Raw genomic sequence first — 23,963 nt, forward strand, 5'->3', positions numbered from 1 at the left:
GGCAATGGTACCAATAGAAAAGTCAAAGGGCAATGGTACCAATATAACAGTCGAGGGGCAATGATGCCAGTAGAAAAGCCGAGGAGCAATGGTAAAAAAAGAGAGGGGCAATGGTACCAGGGAAAAAAGAGAGGAGCAATGGTGCCAGTAGAAAAGTCGAAGGGCAATGATACCAGTAGAAAAGTCGAGGAGCAATGGTGAAAAAAGAGAGAGGCAATAGTTTCAGTAGAAAAGTTGAGGGGCAATGGGGAAACAATAGGGGCAATGGTACCAGTAGAAAAGCCGATGGGCAATGGTGAAAAAAAGAGGGACAATGGTGCAAGTAGAAAAGTCGAGGGGCAATGGTGAAAAAAAACAGAGATTCAATAGTGCCAGTAGAAAAGTAACCTTAATACACTGGATCAGTTACTGCTGACAGTTGAACAGCTTTTTTTAAAGGGACAGTTTACACTTAAAACACCTTTGCTTAAAATGAGCACAGTAAATAGTACCGGTGTTGAAATGGCTTATTGTTTTCATTTTAAAAAATCAACATTTTCCTATTTGTTTGCCATTCTAAAGCACTAATTTATATATTGGTCTATTTTCACTGACCTTACCCTCTCCCATTGTAAACAGGCCTATCTACCTCTATGCAAACAAACCCCTTCCTGCGCTGTGTCAGCCTTTAAGCATCTCAATATCGGGGGCTTCTCAGTGGACTGGTAATTAGTTTTATCAGCTCCTCTTAATTTCTGTGGGACAGGAAGTAACAGGAAGTGTTAAAGTAAAACTGACTTTATGTTATCGTTTAGTTCCAGAAATAATGGAAACCATAAATATTTCAGGCACAAAGTATGTTCAACACAAATCTATTCATTCAACTCATGTTGTATACTGTCCCTTTAGGTCAGGGGTGTCCAAACTTTTTCCGAGGGCCAGATTTAGTGAGGTGAAAATGTGTGGGGGTTGTGCATTGAGCCTGACATCATTGCGAGGTATCTAGTTTGTGATCAGGATCATTCACTCCTGGAGATGGACACATACACGGCGTTTAGGTAGTAGAGAAGTGGAGTCTGTTTGGATTCTCCACACTTCATTTAAAGAAGAGATTGCAAAGCCATAGCAGTAATAATTGGGCTGGGATGCACTGAACCCACTGTTTTGCATTCGGCCGAATCCCCGAATCCCTCTCAAAAGATTTTGCCGAATACTGAACCCCCGAATGGGAAAACATTTTTAACTTCCTAGTTTTGTGACAAAAAGTCAGGTGAATTCCCTCCCCACCCCTAATTTGCATATGCAAATTAGGATTTGGATTTGCTCCGGCCACGCAGAAGGATTTGGCCAAATCCGAATCCTGCTGAAAAAGGCCAAACCGCGAACCGAATCCTGGATTTGGTGCATCCCTAATTTGGGCACACGATTAGTGAAATGATGTGCCAGTTGGTCTATACTGTGCCTGTAATAGTCACATAACGGCACGTAGTGACGCACCGCTCTCCGTACATCTTTACTTTACTGTACTGGCACGTCAATACGTCTATTGCACCTTCAGCTCTAAAAAAGTATTCGAAAGTGGGGAGTCACTATGTGCCAGTACTTGTCTATTACTAACACTTCAGCTCACAGACACAGTATAGACCAACTTGCAGATCACTAATGTGCCCAAATATTACTGCTATGTGACTCCTGATCACACTGTGCTGGGGGTCACATTATTATTAATTTCATGATGGAGGCTGAGGGCCGGTGTCAATTTGAAAACGGGCTGCAATTGGCCCGCGGGCCTGACATTGGACATGCCTGATTTAGGTAAACAACGTTCATAGTCTCTATCAGTGTTGGACATTGTTCCCAATTTCTGTTCATCTTCTCCCTCAAGTGCATAACCCCATGGGAAATATACATTTTTTATTTCAGTTGTTTTCATCATTTACATTTTATTATTTACAATTTGCAGCTGTAGTTGAAGCAGATCCTGTGATTACTGGGGGGGCCCAGGAGTTATAGGGACCTGGGGGAAAGTGTCTGATATACTGTTGCATTTTAACTTTATCAAACAAACTGTAGGGGCCCCTAAAATGATTTTAAGGTTGGGGGGCAACTAACTGCAAGTATGGCACTGTTATTGTCGGTGGATACAAATAGGCATTTAAACGTGTATTTTAGTTTGGATGTCTGCCTGTTGTTATTGGCTGCTACAGTGACTCTGCATCTACAGCCCCACTGCTCCATGTGTAATTGGGATCTGCGGAACAATGCTGGGATTTCTCATTTGTTAATATCTAAACTAAACTATAAATGTCCTGTTAATTAGAAGGGCCCAGAATGATCCTATTCACCTTGTTTGATAATGTTAAGCATGATTTTAATGCCATGCATTATTATATTGAAGCAGACTTCCACCAGGTAAAGGTTTAGTGAAAAGTACTTTATTGCATCCATAGCTTTATGCCTTTCGGTTGTCCGCTCCCTATGCTGAGGGCTCAGGGTGGTGCACCTGGGCCACTTACTAAATGTGGTGAGTTATAACTCATACTAATTTGGAGACCCCTACCTCATATATTTCATACATTATTATATTACTGTATGTACAAATCACTTTAGGCCCTAAAGTGATTTTAGGAGGTTTACGGAGCACAAGGGCATGATGACTGGCACATAAAAAGTATAATGATGCCTCCAGGGGCTGTGCATAACCCGCTGGATAGCCCTGATGTAACCCTTCTTTACAGAAAGCCAATAAAGTGCAATGTCATCTTACCTCTCAATGTTGTTCTTTCTTTAGATATGAGGTGTCTTAAAGAGATCTCTCCAGATGAGCCAAAAACCACTGAAAAAGATGTCACCAAAACATGCCCAGGAGAACAGAGCATTAGACGTCGGCGAAAACCTCTCAGAACCCACAGAAATCCAACGAGAAGCTCCCCAGAGAGACTGTTGTTAGATATGACCATCAGTGGAGATGTCCCGGAGTCTTTATACAAAAACAAGGGGGTGTCTGGGAGACTGTCGGCACACATTGGCAGTACAGGACGGGCTGTGCCCTCAGACGTGCCATCTGCAAGTTCATTCAGCCACTGCACTGACTTGTACCCACAAAGGGATCCGTTTGTATACATGATGCCACCTACGGCAAACAAACAAAATGAAACTAGTGAACAGCATCTGGTACCGGCCGCAATCTGCACCAGCAGATCTGCCAAGTCCCAGAAGAAAACTAGCACTAAAGCCAAACCTTTCCTATGCACCATATGCAGCAAAAGGTTCAGCCAGAAATCCCTCCTTATTCAGCATCACCGAAATCACACGGGAGAAAGACCCTTCCCCTGCATTGAGTGTGGGAAGAGCTTCACCTCCTGCTCTCTCCTCATTCGGCATCACAAAATTCACACTGGAGAAAAACCCTTTGCCTGTTCTGACTGCGGAAAGCGATTCAGCGAGAGCTCCCAGCTTGTCCGACACCAGAGAACTCATACAGGCGAGAGACCCTACACATGTATTGAGTGTGGGAAAAGCTTCAGTGAAAGTTCCAAGTTGGTTATACACCAGAGAACTCACACAGGAGAGCGGCCATACTTATGCAGTGACTGTGGGAAGAGTTTCAGTGTGCGCTCACATCTTATCACACATAAGAGGACTCACACTGGAGAGAGACCCTATACTTGCAATGACTGTGGCAAAAGCTTTAGTGAGAGCTCAAAACTGGTCATGCACCAGAGAATCCACACCGGAGAGAAACCCTACACGTGTACTGCATGTGGCAAGAGCTTCAGTCAGCGCTCGGTGCTGGTTACACACCAGAGGATACACACTGGAGAAAAACCCTACACCTGTCCCGACTGTGGCAAAAGTTTCATAGATAAAGTTGGCTGTGACAGACACCGTGTAACTCACAGCGATGAAAAGCCCTTCCAGTGCTTAATCTGTGGAAAGAATTTTAGTCGCAACTCAGATTATAACAAACACCAGAGGACCCATACAGGAGAGAAGCCATATTCTTGCCTGGAGTGTGGCAAAAATTTCAGTTGGAGCTATCAACTTGTTAGACATCAGCGAGTGCACACTGGGGAGAAACCCTATACCTGTATTGAGTGTGGCAGGAGCTTCTGCTGGAGCTATCAGCTAGTCACACATCAGCGATCCCATACTATGGAGCCCTCATGCTTATAGACTGGGCTCCATGTTCATTGCTAACCCTAAGGTTAAGGGATGCCAGAAAACAGAGGCTCCTACTTAAATGTACATTTATTGGCAGAAAAAAAGCCTCACTGACTCAAACTCCATGTTCTGGCCAGAATTGGCATAGAAATAGGAGAAAGGCTGGTTCCTAGATAGCTGGAACTGAACTCTATTTATGGGAAGATTCTTATCAATACAAACTAAGGCAGTTCATGTTATATAGCTCAGCAAATAGCATCATCCATCCATTAAATGTCTAAGAAGAACATCTACAAGATTTATTAGGACTTGTCTACGTGAAGCCTTTAGCTGTGAGGAGAAGGGCATCTGTCCCCATGTACCACAAAGCACTTATTGATGTCACTATTACTCTAGATATGGTTGTATGTTGAGATGAGAATATTTTGGGTGTACTCATGATAATGGCATGTGATGGACTCCTATCGATTATAGAATGTTGAAGAAGAATGTGCTTTGATGATGTGCCCTCAAGCCAACTGAATGAGGAGCACAAGGCATGGGAACTGAGAATGTGATTTAGTGCAGAGAAGAGAAGTTCTGCACACACTCATTGTCCCATTCTCATTGTTGACTTCCGAGTAGACATTAGGGTTATGAACTCTTTTCTGCCTTGCACAATGAATAGCTCACATATACCGTCATTAAAACATTTTTCACCCAACCTTTTTTACCTGTGTGCCATATCCAAATGTAAAAAGAGTTGGGGAGCAACACACGCATGAAAAAGTTCTTGGTGGGGGGCAAGTAGGGCCTGTGATTGGCTGTTGGTAGCACCTGTATGGACTGGCAGCTACAGGGGGTTCTGTTTGGCAGTACAACTGTTTTTTATGCACCAAAACTTGCCCCCAAGCCTGGGATTGAATAATAAGCAACAGCCAAACATGTTACTCATGAGCCACTTGTTGGGGATCACTGATGCTGTAAATCAAAAGCATAAACCCAGCACCCACAAATAACAGCAGAGTGCAGCCTTACTTTCTATTCTCTATCCTCATACAATAATAGCATTATTGTGTGTTAAAGCGGTGAGTCGTGAGTTACCTTATAGCAGGGGTCCCCAACCTTTTTCTTCTGTGACCATATTCAAATGTAAAAAAAGATTGTGAGCAACATAAGCATGGGGGTGCCATATAAGGGCTGTTATTGGCTATTGGTAGCCCCTATGTGGACAGGAGGCTCTTTTTGCAGTACACCTGGTTTTTATGCAAATAAAACTTGCCTTCAGAAGTCAGAAATTCAAATATAAGCACCAAGAGCAACATCTAGGGGGTTGGGGAGCAATGTGTTGCTCTAGAGCCGCTGGTTGGGGATCACTGCCTTATAGTATGCATCTGAATGGCAAATTGTAAACAACTTTTTAATTGGTTTGTTTTAATTATTCTTCTGACTCTTTCTGGATTTCAAATGGGGGTCACAGACCCCTCTTATTCATATTTCAGTCTCTTATTTAGATTAGTACATGGCTGCTAGGGGAATTCGGACCCTAGCAACCCCGAAGGCTGAAATTGCAAACCAGAGAGCTGCTGAATAAAAAGCTAAATAGCTAAAAAATAATAAAAACTGAAGACCAATTGCAAATTGTCTCAGAATATCCCTCTCTATGTCATATTAACAGTTGTTCCAAAAGTGAACAAGCCCTTTAACAAACTCATAATGAATCACATCTTACAGAGGTTTGTGCCTTTGTCTCCAATGTTCTTTTATTTGGTTTTTCTTCCACAGGTAATGAGAATTTTCCCATTAAATATGATGGTCACATAGAGATTTAAAGGCCAACCTGCTGAGTCCTAATGTGAGGAATGGGATTTGACACATGGGCGCTACTATAATAGTTGCCACTAGAAGCTGAGGCTTTGGCTAATGGTTCCTAGTGCAAGTAATAGTGAGTGCTAATGATGTATAAGGGGCTCACATGGATGAGCATTAGTAACAAATAGAAATTGGGTTAAAGGAGGGGGTTTTAATGGGCAGATGTACGTCTATTTGTTACTGGCAAGGTCACTAGTGGAAATGTCGAGTACCAGTGGGTTTGTGTTTGAGGCCGAGACCTTGTACGATAAAATAATCCTGGGTGAATAACAGACTCATAATCTGTTAGTAATAGCTATTGATATACAGTCCTGATCTTGAGGGTCAGACTACGAGTTAAAAGGTAAATAGAAATAAAGAGGGGAGAAAGGAGAGCGGGGAAACACATAGGAAATTAAACGTAATGGTGATATAGGGGCGGAGCAGAAGAGCAATGAAGGGGATTAGAGTATTTACATGAATAATGTGTGTGGATATATATAAATATATAGAGAGAGAGAGGCGGACTATCTGTACATGTAGATTTTGAGGAGTTAGCTTTGGTAGGCAGGTAAGTGTGGGATCAGGAACACAGACACATGGGGCATTGGGTCTTCAGGCAAAAACACAGGTTTATTTTTGGCAACTTCTTCCCAACATAAAGTGACAGGAACACAGTTCCATAGAGTTTCAGCAGCACCCACTCATGACTTTCCCCACTCTCTGGAATATTCTGGGGTTCTCACCCTAAGTCCTACTGACTCTCCCCTCCTGGCTCACCTTCTGATAGCACCTCAAACACATGGACATGGCTCCCTCTTCTCCTCACAGTGACAGACAGTCCCCCTAGGACTTCTTTAAACAGACCGACACCACCAGTCCCCCTAGGGTTTCCTTACATACAGACAGACAGACATCCCCCAGCTTCCTTACACAGACATAGTTACATAGTTAAATCAAGTTGAAAAAAGTCCATCAAGTTTAACCCCTCCAAATGAAAACCCAGCCCCATACACACACCCCTCCCTACTGTCACATAAATGATATATCCCCATATCTATACTAACTATAGAGTTTAGTATCACAATAGCCTTTGTATTATGTCTGTCCAAGAAATCATCCAAGTCCCTCTTATAGTCATTAACTGAATCATCACCCGGCAGTGCATTCCCCAACCTCACTGTCCTCACTGTGATGAACCCCCTACTCTGTTCCTTTAAATGAAACTTCTTTTCCTCTAGTCTGAAGGGGAGGCCTCTGGTACGTGATTCTCTTTATGGGTAAAAAGGTCCCCTGCTATTTGTCTATAATGTCCTCTAATGTACTTGTAAAGTCTAATCATGTCCCCTCACAAGCGCCTTTTTTCCCCCAGAGAAAACAACCCCAACCTTGTCAGTCTCCCCTCATAATTTAACTCTTCCCTCCCTCTAACCAGTTTAGTTGCACTTAGTCTCTGCACTCTCTCCAGCTCATTTATATCCCTCTTAAGGACTGGAGTCCAAAACTGCCCCCATACTCCAGATGAGGCCTCACCAGGGACCTATAAAGAGACACAATTATGTTTCATCCCTTGAGTTAATGCCCTTTTTTATACAAGAACTTTATTTGCTTTAGTAGCCACAGAATGACACTGCCCAGAATTAGACAACTTGTTATCTACAAAGACCCCTAGATCCTTCTCATTTTAGGAAACTCCCAACACACTGCCATTTAGTGTATACATGTCAGGGGGCCTATCGCCTCCCAGCTGGGAGTAGTCTGGACCAAGGAGGAAGCTTTAGGGTTAAAAGTCCCAGAGTGCAGTACAGGAGGGTTCAGGCAAAGATGAAATCCAAATTCGGGCAAAAGTTCAAAGGCAGGCAGAATGAATGTAGAATCCAGGTCCAGGCAAGTCCAATAATCAGCAAATCAGGAATAATAGCAACCAGGAACACTAAACAAGCAAGTCCTATACTTGGGCATCAAACCGGCATACTTTTATTTTAATTTGGTGCCGGTTCATGACATAATTCCGCTGGCACAGATTCATTATGGCATCGTGCCGGCAATGAAACGCTGGCGCCTCTACCCACATGGCGGCCATGGGTGCCACCATCTTGGATGTGATGGAGACACCGTGAGGTAAGACCGTGCCAAGCGGTCCTGACAGTACCCGCCCCCACGGGGGGCCACCAGACCACCAAGCCTTGGCTTCTGGGGAAATTGTCTGTAGAATTCCCTTACCAAACGATGGGCGTGTATATCAGAGTGTTTCTCCCAAGAGCATTCTTCAGGGCCAAAGCCCTTCAACTCAATGAGGAATTGGAGATCTTTTTCACCTTGTACTCTTGTTGGCCATCCACAGAGATAGCTGAAGGAGGAGACTGATCAGAAGAGATGTGATTGGAAATTGCTGGTTTCACCAGAGAAACATGGAACACATTAGGAATTCACATCTCAGGGGGAAGTTGAAGTCTAACGGCCACAGGATTGACAATCTCCACGATGGAGAATGGGCTAACAAATTTTGGACCCAACTTGGGTGGAGGCACTCTTAAGCAAATGTTCCTAGTGGATAACCATACCTTGTCACCAACTTTGTATGGAGGAGAAGACCTGCGCCTCCGATCAGCAAAAGTCTTATGTACAAGAGTACTCTTTTTCCAAACTTGATTTGGTTGCCGCCCAAATAGCAGACATATGGGCTGCATGATCATCCGCAGCAGGAACGTCAGACAAAATTAAGTCTTGTGGGAAGACTTGAGGATGTTGGTCGTACACAGTCATAAATGGAGATCTTCCAGTGGAAGTGTGGCATGCATTGTTATGAGCAAATTTCGCCCACGGGAGAAGATCGGACCAATCATCCTGACAGAGGGAAACACGATTCCTCAAGAATTGTTGCAAAGCTTGATTTACACGCTCCGCTGCCTCATTGGTTTGGGGATGATAGGTAGAGGTGAACTGAATTGTAATACCCAAGTCTTTACATAAGGATTGCCAGAAATTCAGATCCCCTGTCAGAAACTCAGCCGGGAAGCCATGCAACCGGAAAATAAATTGGATGAAGAGCTGGCATAGTTCCACCACTGAGGGAAGTTTCCACAATGGGATGAAATGTGCCATCTTGCTGAAGCGGTCAATAACTACCCAGATCACAGTGTTCCCTCTTGAGGGTGGAAGCTCTACAATGAAGTCCATTGCTAAATGAGTCCATGGACGAGAGGGGATGGGTAGAGGTTGTAATAACCTGCTAGGGTGAGTATGGCTAGCCTTGGAAGTGGTACAAATAATACAGGCAGTAACAAAGTCTTTGACGTCTTTATGGATAGTTGGCCACCAGACTAGGCGTCGTAACAGCTCAAGAGTTTTTTCAAGACCAGGATGTCCAGCTTGCTTGGAACAATGAATCTGTTGAAGGATAGGCAGGCGAAGCTCAGAGGGTACAAACGCCATTCCAATGAGGGTTTCGGTAGGAGCAGAAGTATGGCCAGCCAAGATTTGTTCAGCAAATTGAGGGAACAGAGATGCAATAATTTTGGCAGGAGGAATAATTGGTTCTCACCTTTCAGGAAGACGATCCACCGGAGTGAAGCTTTGGGATAGAGCATCAGCTTTCTGATTCTTGGAGCCAAGGAGATAAGTCAAAAAAAAGTTGAAGCGAGAAAAGAAGAGAGCCCACCTTGCCTGTCGGGATTTAATCTCTTGAGAGATTGTATGAACTCTAAGTTTTTATGGTCAGTATAGATAGTGACGGGGATCAAAGATCATTCAAGAAGGTGACGCCTCTCCTCGAGAGCAAGCTTTACTGCCAAGAGTTCACAATTCCCAACGTCGTAATTCTGCTCTGCTGGAGAGAATTTTTTGCAAGCATGTAGTTTCCCATCAGCAGGATGCCTTTGGGACAGGATAGCACCAGCTCCAACTTCAGAAGCATCCACCTCAATGAAAAAGGGTAACACCAGATCTGGATGTCAGAGGACAGAGGCAGAGGTGAAAGCATCCTTCAGGGACTGAAATGCTTCTACAGCTGAAGGGGGCCAAGAGTTGGGTTTACCCCCTTTTCGGATGAGAGCAAGGATAGGCGCAATGTGAGAGGACAACCCCTTGATGAACTGTCGGTAATAATCTGCAAACTCGATGAATCTTTGTATAGCCTTGGTGCTCAAAGAAAGGGGCCACTCCTGAATTGCGGACACTTTGGCAGGATCCATCTCGAAACCCTCTGGAGAGATGATATAGCCAAGGAAAGGAATCTTGGCCACTTCAAAAACGCACTTCTCAATTTTGGCAAAGAGGGAGTTCTTCCTCAAACAGAGTACCACCTTCACCTGGGAGCGATGACTTTCCAAGTCCCTGGAGAAGATTAAGATGTCATTGAGGTACATGACCACGAATCTCCCTAAGAGATCCCCAAAGATGTCATTCACAAACTCTTGGAAGACGGCGGGGGCATTGCAGAGACCAAAGGGCATCATGAGGTATTCATAGTACCCATCCCGAGTATTGAATGCCGTCTTCCATTCATCCCCTTCACAAATGCGGATTAGGTTGTATGCCCCGCGTAGATCCAACTTAGAGAAGATCTTTGCCCCTTTCAGTTGGTCAAATAGTTCTGCGATCACAGGCAAAGGATATCAATTCTTAACTGTAATCTTGTTAAGTCCACAATAATCTATGCAGGGACGCAGACCACTGTCCTTCTCCATGAAGAAGAAGCCAGCTCCTGCCGGAGAGGAAGAAGGACCAAAATAAATCCCTGCTGGAGATTCTCCTGGATATACAGTAGTCTTTTATGGCGGAGGTCTCTGCAGGAGAGAGGGGATAGGTGTGACCCCTGGGAGGCATGGCTCCAGGAAGGAGATCGACGGGACAATCGTAGTGACGATGAGGAGGGAGAAACTCTGCAGACTTTTTACAGAAGACATCGGAGAATTCTTTGTAGCAGGGAGGCAGGGCTTTCAGATCTGTCGAAGAGATAGCCACCCAGTGGAGGGGATTAGCGGTAAGGCAATGTCCTTGACAGTACGGACTCCAACGAAAGATCTGCCCCAAAGACCAATCAATGGAGGGGTTATGTAGATGAAGCCAGGGTAGATCCAAGACAACAGGAACGGAAGGGCAGGAAATAATCAGGAACGATAAATTTTCTTTATGTAAAGTCCCAACCTGCACAGACAACTCCCCTGTCATCATGGAAATTATCTCGGATATAAGTGACCTGTCGTCAATTGCTGTAACCCATAGGGGAGTGGTCAGTGGAAACAAGGGAACCTCCATATATTTTGCATGAAATTCCCGGCAGCCCCTGAATTGATGAAGGCAGAGCCGACAATAGTCTTAGTGGCCAGACAAATCAGTAAAGGCAGAAGAAACCTGGGAGAGTTCTAATGGGATTTTGGAGTAATGCCACCCACATATGTCTTCCCAGGTTTACCTTGAAGAAGAGGACCCTTTGGCTTCACAGGGCAGGAGTTGGCAAAATGAGACTGACCACCACAATACAGACATAGGCCTGCCAAACGCCTCCCGAGCTTTTTCTGTTCAGAGAGACGTGCCCTTCCGATTTGCATAGGTTCTTCAGGAGGAATAATCTCTGCTGAGATGACAAAGGTAGCAGGGGTCTTTGGAAACGGGGAGCCAACGTAGGTTGGAACCTCTTGATACGGTCCTTATCCGCCTGATGCTCTCTTTGCCGAGTGTCCACCTTGACAGCCAAAGCAATAAGGTCTTCCAGCAGTGTAGGCAATTCATGGGAGACCAGATCGTCTTTAAGGCGGATAGAGAGCCTATTATAGAAGGTGGCATGGTAGGCTTTGTTGTTCCAACCAGTTTCTGCAGCAAGCGTATGAAATTCAATAGCACATTCAGCAACACAGCGACTCCCCTGGCGAATCTGAAACAGCCGTGAAGAAGCGGTCGTAACCTGACCAGGAGCATCAAACACAGTCTGGAACTCCTGGAGGAAAGCCTTGGCATCCATCAATTAGAGGAGATTCCTTCTCCCAGTGTGGAGATGCCCATTCGAGCGTTTTCCCAGCCAGACGAGAAATTACAAATCCCATCTCAGACTCAAATTGTGTGGGTTGCAGAACAAACTGGATCTGGCACTGGTTCACAAAACCACGACATGCTTGGGGATCTTCACTATAAAGAGGAGGTGCCGGAATACATGGACAAGCGGAGGAAGAATGTGAAGCAGCGACTGCAGTGACTGGAACTGGCGTTGGTGTTGCTGGTGTGAGAATGGATAGTTTTTCCAGGATCGCCTCCAGCGCTTGTCCAGTCTGGGACTGCCGAGCTTCGTATGCCTCCATGCACAATTTAGTCTCATCTGCACAAATAGAAACAGTACTTTCAATGGCCACCTCCAGGTCATTAATAAACAAGTTGAAAAGCAAGGGACCTAGTACAGAGCCCTGCGGTACTCCACTAACAACACTGGTCCAATTAGAAAATGTTCCATTTACCACCACTCTTTGTAGTCTATCTTTTAGCCAGTTCTCTATCCAGGTACAAATACTATGTTCCAGGCCAACATTCCTTCATTTAACCAGTAACCTTCTGTGTGGCACTGTATCAAATGCTTTAGCAAAGTCTAAGTAAATCACATCCACTGCCATCCCAGAATCGAGGTTTCCTACACACAGTGGGGCAAATTCACTAAGATTCGTAGTTGCGCTCAGGGGTAGCGTAAGGTTGCGAAGTTACACTAGCGATGGTTAATTTGCATACGGCGCCAAATTCAAATTTCAATGGAGGAACACGTATCTGCACTACAAATGCCTAGAAAACCTTCAAAACATCAAATAAAAATGTTATTTTGCCCTACACATGTGCCCACTGTCTAGGTAAGTTGCCATGAGTCAGGAAATGTAGGGGGGAAGGAGGGGAGCCCCAAAAAAATTTGCGATCTTTTTCAGCCTATCAACCATAATGTAGAAAACACGCCAGCGTTTTTTGGGACTTAGAAAAAATTTTGACTTTTTTTGAAACAATCCCTATCTACTCTATTGCGCTTCGCCAGGTCTGAGGTGGAGAAGGCAAGTCTGGCGTAAAAGGTAGCGTTCAGTACACTGCGCAAGTTAGTGAATTTGCGTAGTTATGTCCGTAGCGATAATTCGCCAGGCGTAATTGTGCGAAGTAACACTAGCGAATCTACGCCAGCGTCCGTTAGTGAATTTGCGCAGTAACGAAAATGCCAAACGCTAGCGAAGTAACGCTAGCGTTCGGCGCTTCGGCGCTTAGTGAATTTGCCCCAGTGTAAGACAAACCTTCACCTTGTTCCACAGAGAAGGATTCTAAAGGACACTGGAGCTCATTTATAAACACTGAGCAGATTTGCACCTGGGCAGTAACCCATGGCAACTAATCACTGATTAGCTTTTTTCAGCCAGCTGCAGGTTGAGCACTGAAAACAATCTGATTGGTTGCCATGGGTTACTGCCCAGGTGCAAATCTGCCCCGTGTTTATAAAAGACCCCCACTGTGATGGATTCTGACTTCTTTCCATAGTGGGTGGAGCACAAATTCTCTGGAAAGCAGAGGGACTTAAAGTCCCAGAATCCATAGTAGCTGTGCTTATAAAAACACACACATACATCAAGTTCCACTATTTGCCCAGGTCAAACTGAAAAGCTATTCGTTTTTTGTTTATTTACCATGGCCAACATTTTTGGCACTGGGATCCCATAAGAATAACTTGTACAAGCCCCAAAGTTTTGGAAGTGAAAATAGAATTTCCCTGCCGCTGAAATGTGATGGGAAACTGCTGATGTAAGAATGTAAGTTACTGCTCTGTACCCCAGCAACTCCCTGCACAACTCCCTGCACAACTCCCTGCACAACTCCCTGCACAACACACGACTCTTGATCTCAAGATGGGGATTTATGTTACATACAATATCAATAGGGTTGTCTCCAATGTGCAATGTGATGGGGGTAGTAAAGGAAAGTTGTCACGACGTGAACATACGGCAGGACACAACAGAACTCCTTTACGTAATGCAGCTCTTTATTGGAGCATGGCAATGTCACACATTTAGATGGTAGCCAGTCACCATTCAGTGATTCTGCTTGTGGATGATGCCAGGGTTGGGCACTTGGGCTATTGTTGGTTACTGGAGAATGTGGGGACAGCTGTGATGACTTACACTCGGGCAGTCTCTGTTATCCTCCATGTATGTAAAAAGACTAAGGGGGATATTTATCAATATTTATCAGAGTGAAGTTAATAGTGAAGTTCTGCCACTAGAGTGAAATTCTGCCACTCTCCATTCATTTCTATGGGATTTTTATAGGCGTATTTATCAAAGGGTGAACTTTCACTTTCACCCATTGATAAATACGCCTTTCAAAATCCCATAGAAATGAATTGAGAGCTGCGGAATTTCACTCTAGTGGCGAAACTTCACTCTTTGATAAATTTACCCCTAATAGTTTGGAATTCAAGGTAGTCAACTTTGTTAGCCAGAAAGGGAACAGCTCCTGTTGTAAATGCAGAACAGAGTTTGATTCCTATTGCCAACCACAAAGGCAACTTCCAGAAGGGCCAATCACATGATAGGCCAGACGGGCCATTATAGGGACATATCTGGCCATAACTTGTAATGGTGCCAATTTACAGCTAATACTTCTGGTCCAATGGGCTGCCATTTGGGAAGCATTTCCAGTTTAGTCTGAATGTAGGATCCAGACAGTACATAGGTCCTGTATAGCATCTTGGCCAATTTTATGTATTGCATTACAGAGGGGTCTGGTATATTTGCCCTCACAGTAGGGATCACTGACCAAGGAATGCAGGTCTGGCTATCCAACATCAAAACCACATCGGGAAAGGAGCAAAAGTTATCATACCCATACCATTTAATAACAATTAGGAGCAACTAAGAAATAACATAACAGTTGACTTTTTTTTTTTTACTCCTGATTAGTGATGGGCGAATTTGCGGCGTTTCGGTTCGCTGAAAAATTCGCGAATTTTGCGAAACGGCAAAAAATTTGCGAAATCGCGTCGGCGTCTCGTTTTTGATGCCGGCGCCCGTTTTTTACGCCGGCGCCCGTTTTTTCAATGCCCGCGCCCGTTTTTGGCGCGGCGTCCGTTTTTTTTGACGCCGGGGAATTTTTGCTGCGAATTTTCACGGGCGTTTTGCGAATTTATTTGCTGCCGGCGAATCGCGAAAATTCGCTGCGAATTCACGCCTGGCGAATAAATTCGCCCATCACTACTCCTGATTAAAAGTTTGTTTTATCACAAAAGTAATTCCCAGACTAAACCTTCAGCAAAGTCTTTATATACAGTAGGGGAAGAGTTCCAAACACTTGGAGAAATAATAACAGTACTGAACGTGGACTCTATTGATTTCTGAATAATGAAATTGATAAATAATTTCCATATGCTATGAATTCATATTTAACACAAGTGCATTTTATTCATATAATAGAGACACTTAAATGTGCAATACAATATGTGAATTTTTTAAATGAGATTAGTTATATATATATATATATATATATATATATATATATATATATATATACACACACACATTTATTGCCATGTGTATTTTGATGAAATTGAGATATTTTAGAGTATTAAACAACAATAATATTGAAGTAAATTTACAGAGTGCGATCATTTTTTTGATAGTTTAATTGTGTGTTATTTTGCTCATTATCTTTGGAACTGGTTCAACATATAAGAGATCTGTAGTGCAATAATAGACATGTTTGATAATGTTTGCAGTTTCCATAAACTCATCGTTCTTTAGAAATAAAGACTGGAAGCTAAGAGTGAGACCGTATGACATAGTAAGTGAGGTTGAAAAAAGACACACGTCCATCAAGTTCAACCTTAAGTCTGTATATAATCTGCCTAACTGGAGAACAAATTTAGTCAGCACACCGATTCTTAGTATCTTGCCTTGATGGTGCACGTTCTGCAACGACCACTTTCCATTGACAGACCATGTAATGTAGAAAATGAACAGCACCATCGATTTGGATGTGGTTTAAAAAGCCTTTATTTGTGCTCTTGTGGGCATCCCCCGCGACGTTTCAGGCCATGTGGCCTTTTATCAAGCTTGATAAAAGGCCACATGGCCTGAAACGTCGCGGGGGATGCCCACAAGAGCACAAATAAAGGCTTTTAAAACTACATCCAAATCGATGGTGCTGTTCATTTTCTACATTATAATCTGCCTAACTGCCAGTTAGGCAGTGGAGTGGAGTGCCACTCGAAACGTTGTAATTTTATGCTGCTGTCCCATACACAATAAAGACGGTTTTACGAAAACTGGAGTGCTGTCTACTGGGAGAGAATTAATACAACAATGGAGCCTTGATGAACAGGCCACATGACGTGCACCCGATGATATATTGGTCTATTCAGTAAGTGCGGTCTAATTGGAATTAACTGCCAGTTGATCCAGAGGAAGGTGAAAACCCATCTGAAGTCTCTCCAATTTGCCTCAATTCCTTCCTGACTCCAAAATGTAATGGGACCAGTCCCTGGATCAACTTGTACTATACTAAGGTTAGGCAAGGCTTATACTTATGATGGACAGAAAGGCACAATTATGTTAAATAACAAATGGATGTCACAGGATCAGCCCCATGAGGGAAGAAATGGTTCAATGGTTGTATGTTATATTACCAAAATGTCCCCCAACATCCTCACGAGCTTTCAGGACATATGAGCAATTATTTAATACTTTGTATTGTAACATTCTGTATTAATGTATACCTCAAAATAAAGCTGGCTGGTTAACTTTCTAAACAAATCTGATTTATTCAAATCCAAGAGGGACTTACTCATTGTGGGGGAGAATCTAATATTCCTGGAGGACTATAGGAGGATAAATCCGACTTCAGAATGGGGGTAACAAGTGCACATTTTAGCTCAGAAGAAAAGATTCCAGTTGAGACTTAAACAGGTGAGTTAAGGCTTTAATTAGTCAGGGATTGGCATTGTGAGGTTTGGAAGGAATGGGATCAAGTGGGCAGGTAGTAAGGTGAGAGTAAACCAAAAGTATTGAGACTTCATCATAAAGGAGCACAGAAGAGACTGGGGAGTATGGACAGGGGGTGGTGATTGTTGAGGGGGGTTTAGTAGTGTTGTAATGTCACTTCTAATGCTTTTGTTTTTAAAGTTCTCCCCAATATCTTGAGCAGAGACAGATGCAAATCGAGGGGGTGGGGAAGGGGATCAAAGAATGTTAAAAGTAGAGAAAAGTTGCTCAGGATTTCTGGAAAGGGAGTTAATGAGTGAAGTAAAGTAAGTTTGTTTGGCTTGGGAAAGGCTGGAGTTATAGGAGCGCAGTTCAGATTTGTTGCTCCAAAAGTCTCATTCTGAATGGGATTTGTGCCAGTGACACTTAAGTGCACGTGAATTTCGCCTGAGAGTTGCGCAGCTCTATAGACCCGCTCCGCCGCCCATCCTCCCAGCAACTGAATCTCAGTAATATTTTACCTCGTGTGTTGTGTGCGCATTATGGCAGGAGACTCGTCGAGGAACAAGAAGAACGGGGAGAACAGCTTCGTCGTCTGCCTCAGTCAGACCTGAAAACGAGAGGAAGAAGGACGGCCCCTCAGCAAACAGAGCAATGGCGGACGCAAGCAGACTTAGTCTCACACAAGTAACACCCTCTCCTCCACAAAGCACGCCCACTGATTTAAATATTAAACACACAGCTACAGAAGTAGCGAACCTCATTAACCCCACAATTGATGCAGCAATAGATAAAGCTATAAACAGAATACAAGTAGACAAACATAGTCTAGTTGCACAACTTACCTCACAAAGAAATGGAGGAAAGAGTTTCTTCCTTGGAAGATAATGCCTCCTCTTCAAATAATAAATTGATGTACCTGGAAAAAAAGATAAAAATGTTTAAAAAATCTAGGAATTTGTTTATAGAAAAAGATAAAATACTGGTTTTTCAAGACTTTTCTCCTGTTTTTATAAAAAAAAAGGGCAAAACTTCAATAAAGCCTGCCAAACGCTGTTTCAACTCAAAATAAAATTTGCTATTCTTTGCCCAGCAGTCCTAAAAGTGTTCCTACCCACAGACACATTCTTTTGAGGATTACAGAGATGCAGAAAGAGACATTTCCAATTTTTTATCCCACTCTGTGAACAAGGTTCATCCTGATATTTCTTCAGCTTCACAAAAATATGAAGGAAACTCCAGTCACTACAAAACCACATCCAATTCAGATATGACTTCTGAATCTCATATCTCCAGAAAGGTAAACCAGTTTAATAAAAAGGATACAAAGTACTCTTCTAAATCTAGATCTAGATCTCCTCACACTCTCAGGACCTCCCCTTCACATTTATCAGTGATGGACACTTGAAGGGTCTACTAAAAGCTATTTGTATTTACTAACTACACCTTCACCATTGTTTGGCATTTTTTTCCCTTTAAAGAGGAGGTGGCCTAAGCCTCTATAGGTGAGATACTCTACAAGTCTATTGAGCTGTTCTCCAACCTCTAGGAAAAAAGAGAAATCCTTGATACTATCTACTATCTACTATATCTATTAATTGTCACACAGTTTTCATGACACATGTTCACTATGTTATATATACTCTACATTATTTTATTTGTCTATGTTTTGTTTATTTTATATATGTATTATTGTATTTGTATTGCTCTGTACTACCACTGATAATATTTTATGCAAGGCTAGTTTATGCATTTATGATCCTGTTCATTTCTTGATACCATTAAATAAGATCTATGGATAAGTTAAAAATTGTATTCTGGAACGTTAATGGAATTAACTCTCCTATAAAGCATAAAAGGATTTTACAGGAATTTCAAAAAACTGAAAGCAGACATCGCTCTACTACAAGAAACCCATTTAAATATTGACCAAAGTCAGAAGTTATGTTCCACTCACCAGCTATCAAGAAAAAGGGAAGAGTCTCAATTTTATTACAGAAAAATTTAAATTCCCATTTGTTAAATAAGAAAAAAGACAAGAAGGGTAGATATGCCCACATAGAGATTCTTATTGATAACCTTCCTTGGAACATGTGCTCCGTATATGTCCCTAATAATGATAAAATAGAATTTTATTCAGAAATCACTCAAAAAATTTGCTCCCTTAATTCTCACAATTTAGTTGTAGGAGGCGATTTCACTGAATCCCATATGTGGATATTGGATAAATGTAATATGAATTTGAAGTCAAATAAAAAAAAAAATCAGATTTTCTTGACTCAACCAACTTAAATGATACCTTCAATCCTCCAGAAAGAGATTTTACTTTCTATTTACATTCTCATGGCTCAGCTACAAGGATCGACTATATATTAAATTCTACTTGGGACACTTGGAAAGCTTTTATAAGAGGTGAAATAACTTCCTACAAATCAGACATATATATCTATTTGAGGAAATGCGAGGTACGATACATAATTGCTTATGCCTCCCCCCTGCAAACCTCCAGTTAACTAGTTCAGGTGCTGAAGTAAATAGTAAATTAAAACACAACTTTTATTAATCTCATTTAAAAGATCACGCTACAAAGACTCATCATTAGGGGATCCTCCCCAATGAAGCTGGACCATGTCCATAAAAATACATATAACTTAAAAACACATAGGATGGATCAGTGGGGAAATGGTGCACTGATATCCAATCAGCCGCTATCACTATAAATATAGTCAAAAAAATAGTCAGTAATGGGGTATATAAGTTATTCCCCTGCTCTTATCTGTATACATAAACAGGTAATGAGACACCCAGTGTTAATTCTGGTAATTAGTAATTCACTCAAATAAACCACAAAAAGATGGCACTCCCTTCTACTCACAGAGCGATTGTATATTTAAGTAGCCAAAAAGAGTTTGCTCCAAAAGCTGGTCAGAAGTCTAGCCAGCCCTCCCAGACCACCCTTCCATTTGTTACCCAGAGTGATTCTGCCTAGCTACGTAGGGAGCAGATGGGAGCTGGTCCCCCACTGTCCACCTATGCCACCCAACGCGTTTCACCGATAAATCGGCTTCTTCAGGGGCATAAGTAAATTTCACGTGTCTTGTGAGCGTTTAAATAAGGTATGCGCAATACATGCGTCTTTACTTCCGCATACGTCACTTACGTCACGTGACATGCGGCTCTTTTTCGTCCAATAGGGTAAGTGCTGTAGACGCGCCCCTATTTCCGCATACGTCACCAGCTTCGCGTGACGTGCGGCTCCCTTCCTTATACCCGGGACAGCGCTGCTTATTGAGGGCTGCCTCCGTGTTCGTAATCCGCATCATATGATGCTCAGTGTAGTCCCTCATGTTTCGCCCTGTCAGTATGCGTATATGTGCTCTTCTGTATATTATAGCTGACAGGGGAAAACAGTAACATATGCTGATTCTGCCCTTGCTTACACCTTTAGGGGCATAGAAAAAGTAACCACTTTTATTCTATGAACATTATGTTTTCATAGAAACTACTATATAATAAGCTAATTCAATGAAAAGAAGGGAAATGAAAAAGGAAAAGAGACAAAATAATAATAGATAATAAAAGGAACAAAATCTACTGTAATAGAGAATTTATAGAAAGGGGCTAAATGTAAAGCCTTAATTTAGGCCACTGGGTGCTTTACTGTTTAGCCAATAAATCCATTCAGCTTCACACTTAAGTAACTTATTGTCAATATCTCCAATTCTTGTGGTGAATTTGATATGTTCTACGGCAATAAATTTCATCACTCCGCTATTGCCACTATGATGTACATTGACATGGTTCACGATCGTTGTATTTCTCTTATTGCGAACATCACCCACATGTTCCAATATACGCCGTCTGAATTCTCTTTTTGTTTTTCCGACATATTTCATTCCACATATGCATTCCATGACATATATGACACCCGTCGTTTTACAGTTTATAAACTGTTTAATAGTGTATTCTTTCATGTCAAGTCTGCCATGGAGGATAGTGCTCTTACGTATATATGGGCAGGCTAAACAGTCCCCACATTTGTAACATCCCTTGATGTTACACGTCAACCAAGTTGATTTAGACGGATTGTTGTAATGACTGTGAATCGGTCATGTAGATTTTTGCTTCGTCTATAAGTTATCAGGAGACGATTTCCTATAGCTTCTTTGAGATCTACATCCTGCTCCAAGATGTGCCAGTGTTTCTGAAGGATATCAGAGATTTTCTTATGCTGTGAGCTGAAGTCACCAATAAGTCTTAATGGTTGTTTATTCAACTTTATTGCCATATCCGATTTATCATGTTTCTTAGGAACTAAGAGATTGTTTCGATTAGATTCTAAGGCTCTTTTATAGGCTGTAAGCAAGGGCAGAATCAGCATATGTTACTGTTTTCCCCTGTCAGCTATAATATACAGAAGAGCACATATACGCATACTGACAGGGCGAAACATGAGGGACTACACTGAGCATCATATGATGCGGATTACGAACACGGAGGCAGCCCTCAATAAGCAGCGCTGTCCCGGGTATAAGGAAGGGAGCCGCACGTCACGCGAAGCTGGTGACGTATGCGAAAATAGGGGCGCGTCTACAGCACTTACCCTATTGGACGAAAAAGAGCCGCATGTCACGTGACGTAAGTGACGTATGCGGAAGTAAAGACGCATGTATTGCGCATACCTTATTTAAACGCTCACAAGACACGTGAAATTTACTTATGCCCCTGAAGAAGCCGATTTATCGGTGAAACGCGTTGGGTGGCATAGGTGGACAGTGGGGGACCAGCTCCCATCTGCTCCCTACGTAGCTAGGCAGAATCACTCTGGGTAACAAATGGAAGGGTGGTCTGGGAGGGCTGGCTAGACTTCTGACCAGCTTTTGGAGCAAACTCTTTTTGGCTACTTAAATATACAATCGCTCTGTGAGTAGAAGGGAGTGCCATCTTTTTGTGGTTTATTTGAGTGAATTACTAATTACCAGAATTAACACTGGGTGTCTCATTACCTGTTTATGTATACAGATAAGAGCAGGGGAATAACTTATATACCCCATTACTGACTATTTTTTTGACTATATTTATAGTGATAGCGGCTGATTGGATATCAGTGCACCATTTCCCCACTGATCCATCCTATGTGTTTTTAAGTTATATGTATTTTTATGGACATGGTCCAGCTTCATTGGGGAGGATCCCCTAATGATGAGTCTTTGTAGCGTGATCTTTTAAATGAGATTAATAAAAGTTGTGTTTTAATTTACTATTTACTTCAGCACCTGAACTAGTTAACTGGAGGTTTGCAGGGGGGAGGCATAAGCAATTATGTATCGTACCTCGCATTTCCTCAAATAGATATATATGTCTGTTACAATTGTTATAATTTAACTTGCGGGTGCACCGCTACTTTGTTTCAATTTTGGTACTCTGATAATTATTTCCTACAAATCAGCTTTCATGAAAAACCTTAATTTAAAATTCCGACACCTAAGCAAGAAACAAAAAGATGCATATATGTTATTTAAGTCAAATCCTACTCCAAATACTCGCAATGCTTTTGAGGAAGCCCTAAATGAAATGAAAACCTAGCTCAAGATGAGAGATTCACTACACCAATTTTACTTCAAATCCAAATATTTTAACTTGAGAAACAAGTCAAACAAATGATCAAATCTCACAAAAAATTTGTCTAAAATTTCAGCGGATTTCAAGGATTAAAAAGGCTTCAGGCAAGTTTATTTATAAACAAGCCCCCAAGGACTATAATAAAAACCAGCGGCCACCTTAGCCAAGGGCCACAGAAAAGGCCAACAGCCCAAGAACCCTGGTAAAAGGCAGCAAGCACCTAAGTTAAGGGCCATGAAAACAGGCCGGCAGCCATAATAACCCTGGTAAAAGGACAAGCAAACAAATGTGCCACGGGTAAAAGACCACATGAGCCAAAGGCTCATGCAACAGGCCGGCAGAACAAGGGCCCTTTTAAAAGCCAGCAGACCCAGGAGCCGAGGGCCATGGTAAAAAGCCATGGACCAAAACAAGGGCTCTAACCCAAGCCAAGGGCCAAAATGAAAGCCAGAGGCCACACAAACCCAGTTCCCTGGCGAGATGCCCGAGGCCACCCAAAGGGCCATAGACTACAAGCTGGCTTCAAGCATGTTAAGGTGCCAATAGACATAACAGTAAGTGCCCTTCAATCTACCAACAATTAAAGAAGGGAAACCTACAGCCACAAAAACTCAGTAGATGTAGTGTAACTACAACTTAGCTCCCAACAAAAACCACCAGATGGGAATAGAATATCTAAGAGAAGGCCTACATCACACAAAAAGACACCATATAAATCGGAACACTGCCTGTTAAGTGTGGAAACATCCTAATAAAAAATGGGGTACAATGCTGCTACAGCAGAACAAACCCCTAGCCAGTCCTGGAAATACCAGGTGTAATAAGATCACACTTACCTACTGGGTCTGCACAAACCTAAGACCTCAGATGACATCAATACAAGAAGTCAGAGGAACACAGGCACCTAACCAGATAATATGGGCTAGTCAGTAGGAATAATCCAGTCAGATCCTTGGTGTCAGGGTGCTTCTTAGGAGCAGACTCAGGGGTGTAACTACAGAGGAAGCAGACCCTGCGGCTGCAGGTGGGCCCAAAAGGTATAGGGACCCATGAGGCCCAAATAAAGAGCAATTTTAATATGTATTGGGAAAAAAAAGCACAACCTCTGGATATGTTAGGGGCCCTAAAATGAATTTGCTGTGGGGCCCAATGACTCAGGTTACTCAGCACTGAGCAGACTCAATGTTAGGAAAGAAGGGGCTACCATACTGCTTCAGGAGTGCAAGCCTCCAGCCAACCCTGCAAGCACCCAGTGTAATAAAAGGCAAATATTACCTCTGTGTCTGCACAGGACAATAGAAACAACAGTAGCAAACTGAGGAGTATCTGCACATTACCTGATAGCAATGAAAAGTCCTCAGGATGGAAACTTCAGCTAGAACCCGGATAGCTTTCAGCTAAGGGACATAATTAGCTTATTAACATGCACACTTCCCAGTG

At 42.6% G+C, this 23,963-nt stretch overlaps 1 protein-coding gene across 4 annotated transcripts in view; it reads left to right on the forward strand.

The window, feature by feature from the left end:
• The window catches only part of LOC108708785 (zinc finger protein 391), a 30,007-nt gene extending 25,161 nt beyond the window's left edge, over positions 1 to 4,846 (forward strand). For all 4 annotated transcript variants that reach the window (XM_041582893.1, XM_018247819.2, XM_041582894.1 and 1 more), the window contains one exon: positions 2,771 to 4,846. In XM_041582893.1, coding sequence (XP_041438827.1) covers positions 2,771 to 4,155 — 1,385 coding nt within the window. In that variant the 3' untranslated portion in view covers positions 4,156 to 4,846. The remainder of the gene's footprint in view (positions 1 to 2,770) is intronic.
• The last annotated feature ends 19,117 nt before the right edge of the window (positions 4,847 to 23,963 follow it).

This window comes from Xenopus laevis, chromosome 2L (genome assembly GCF_017654675.1).
Source record: "Xenopus laevis strain J_2021 chromosome 2L, Xenopus_laevis_v10.1, whole genome shotgun sequence".
NCBI classification, from domain to species: domain Eukaryota; kingdom Metazoa; phylum Chordata; class Amphibia; order Anura; family Pipidae; genus Xenopus; species Xenopus laevis.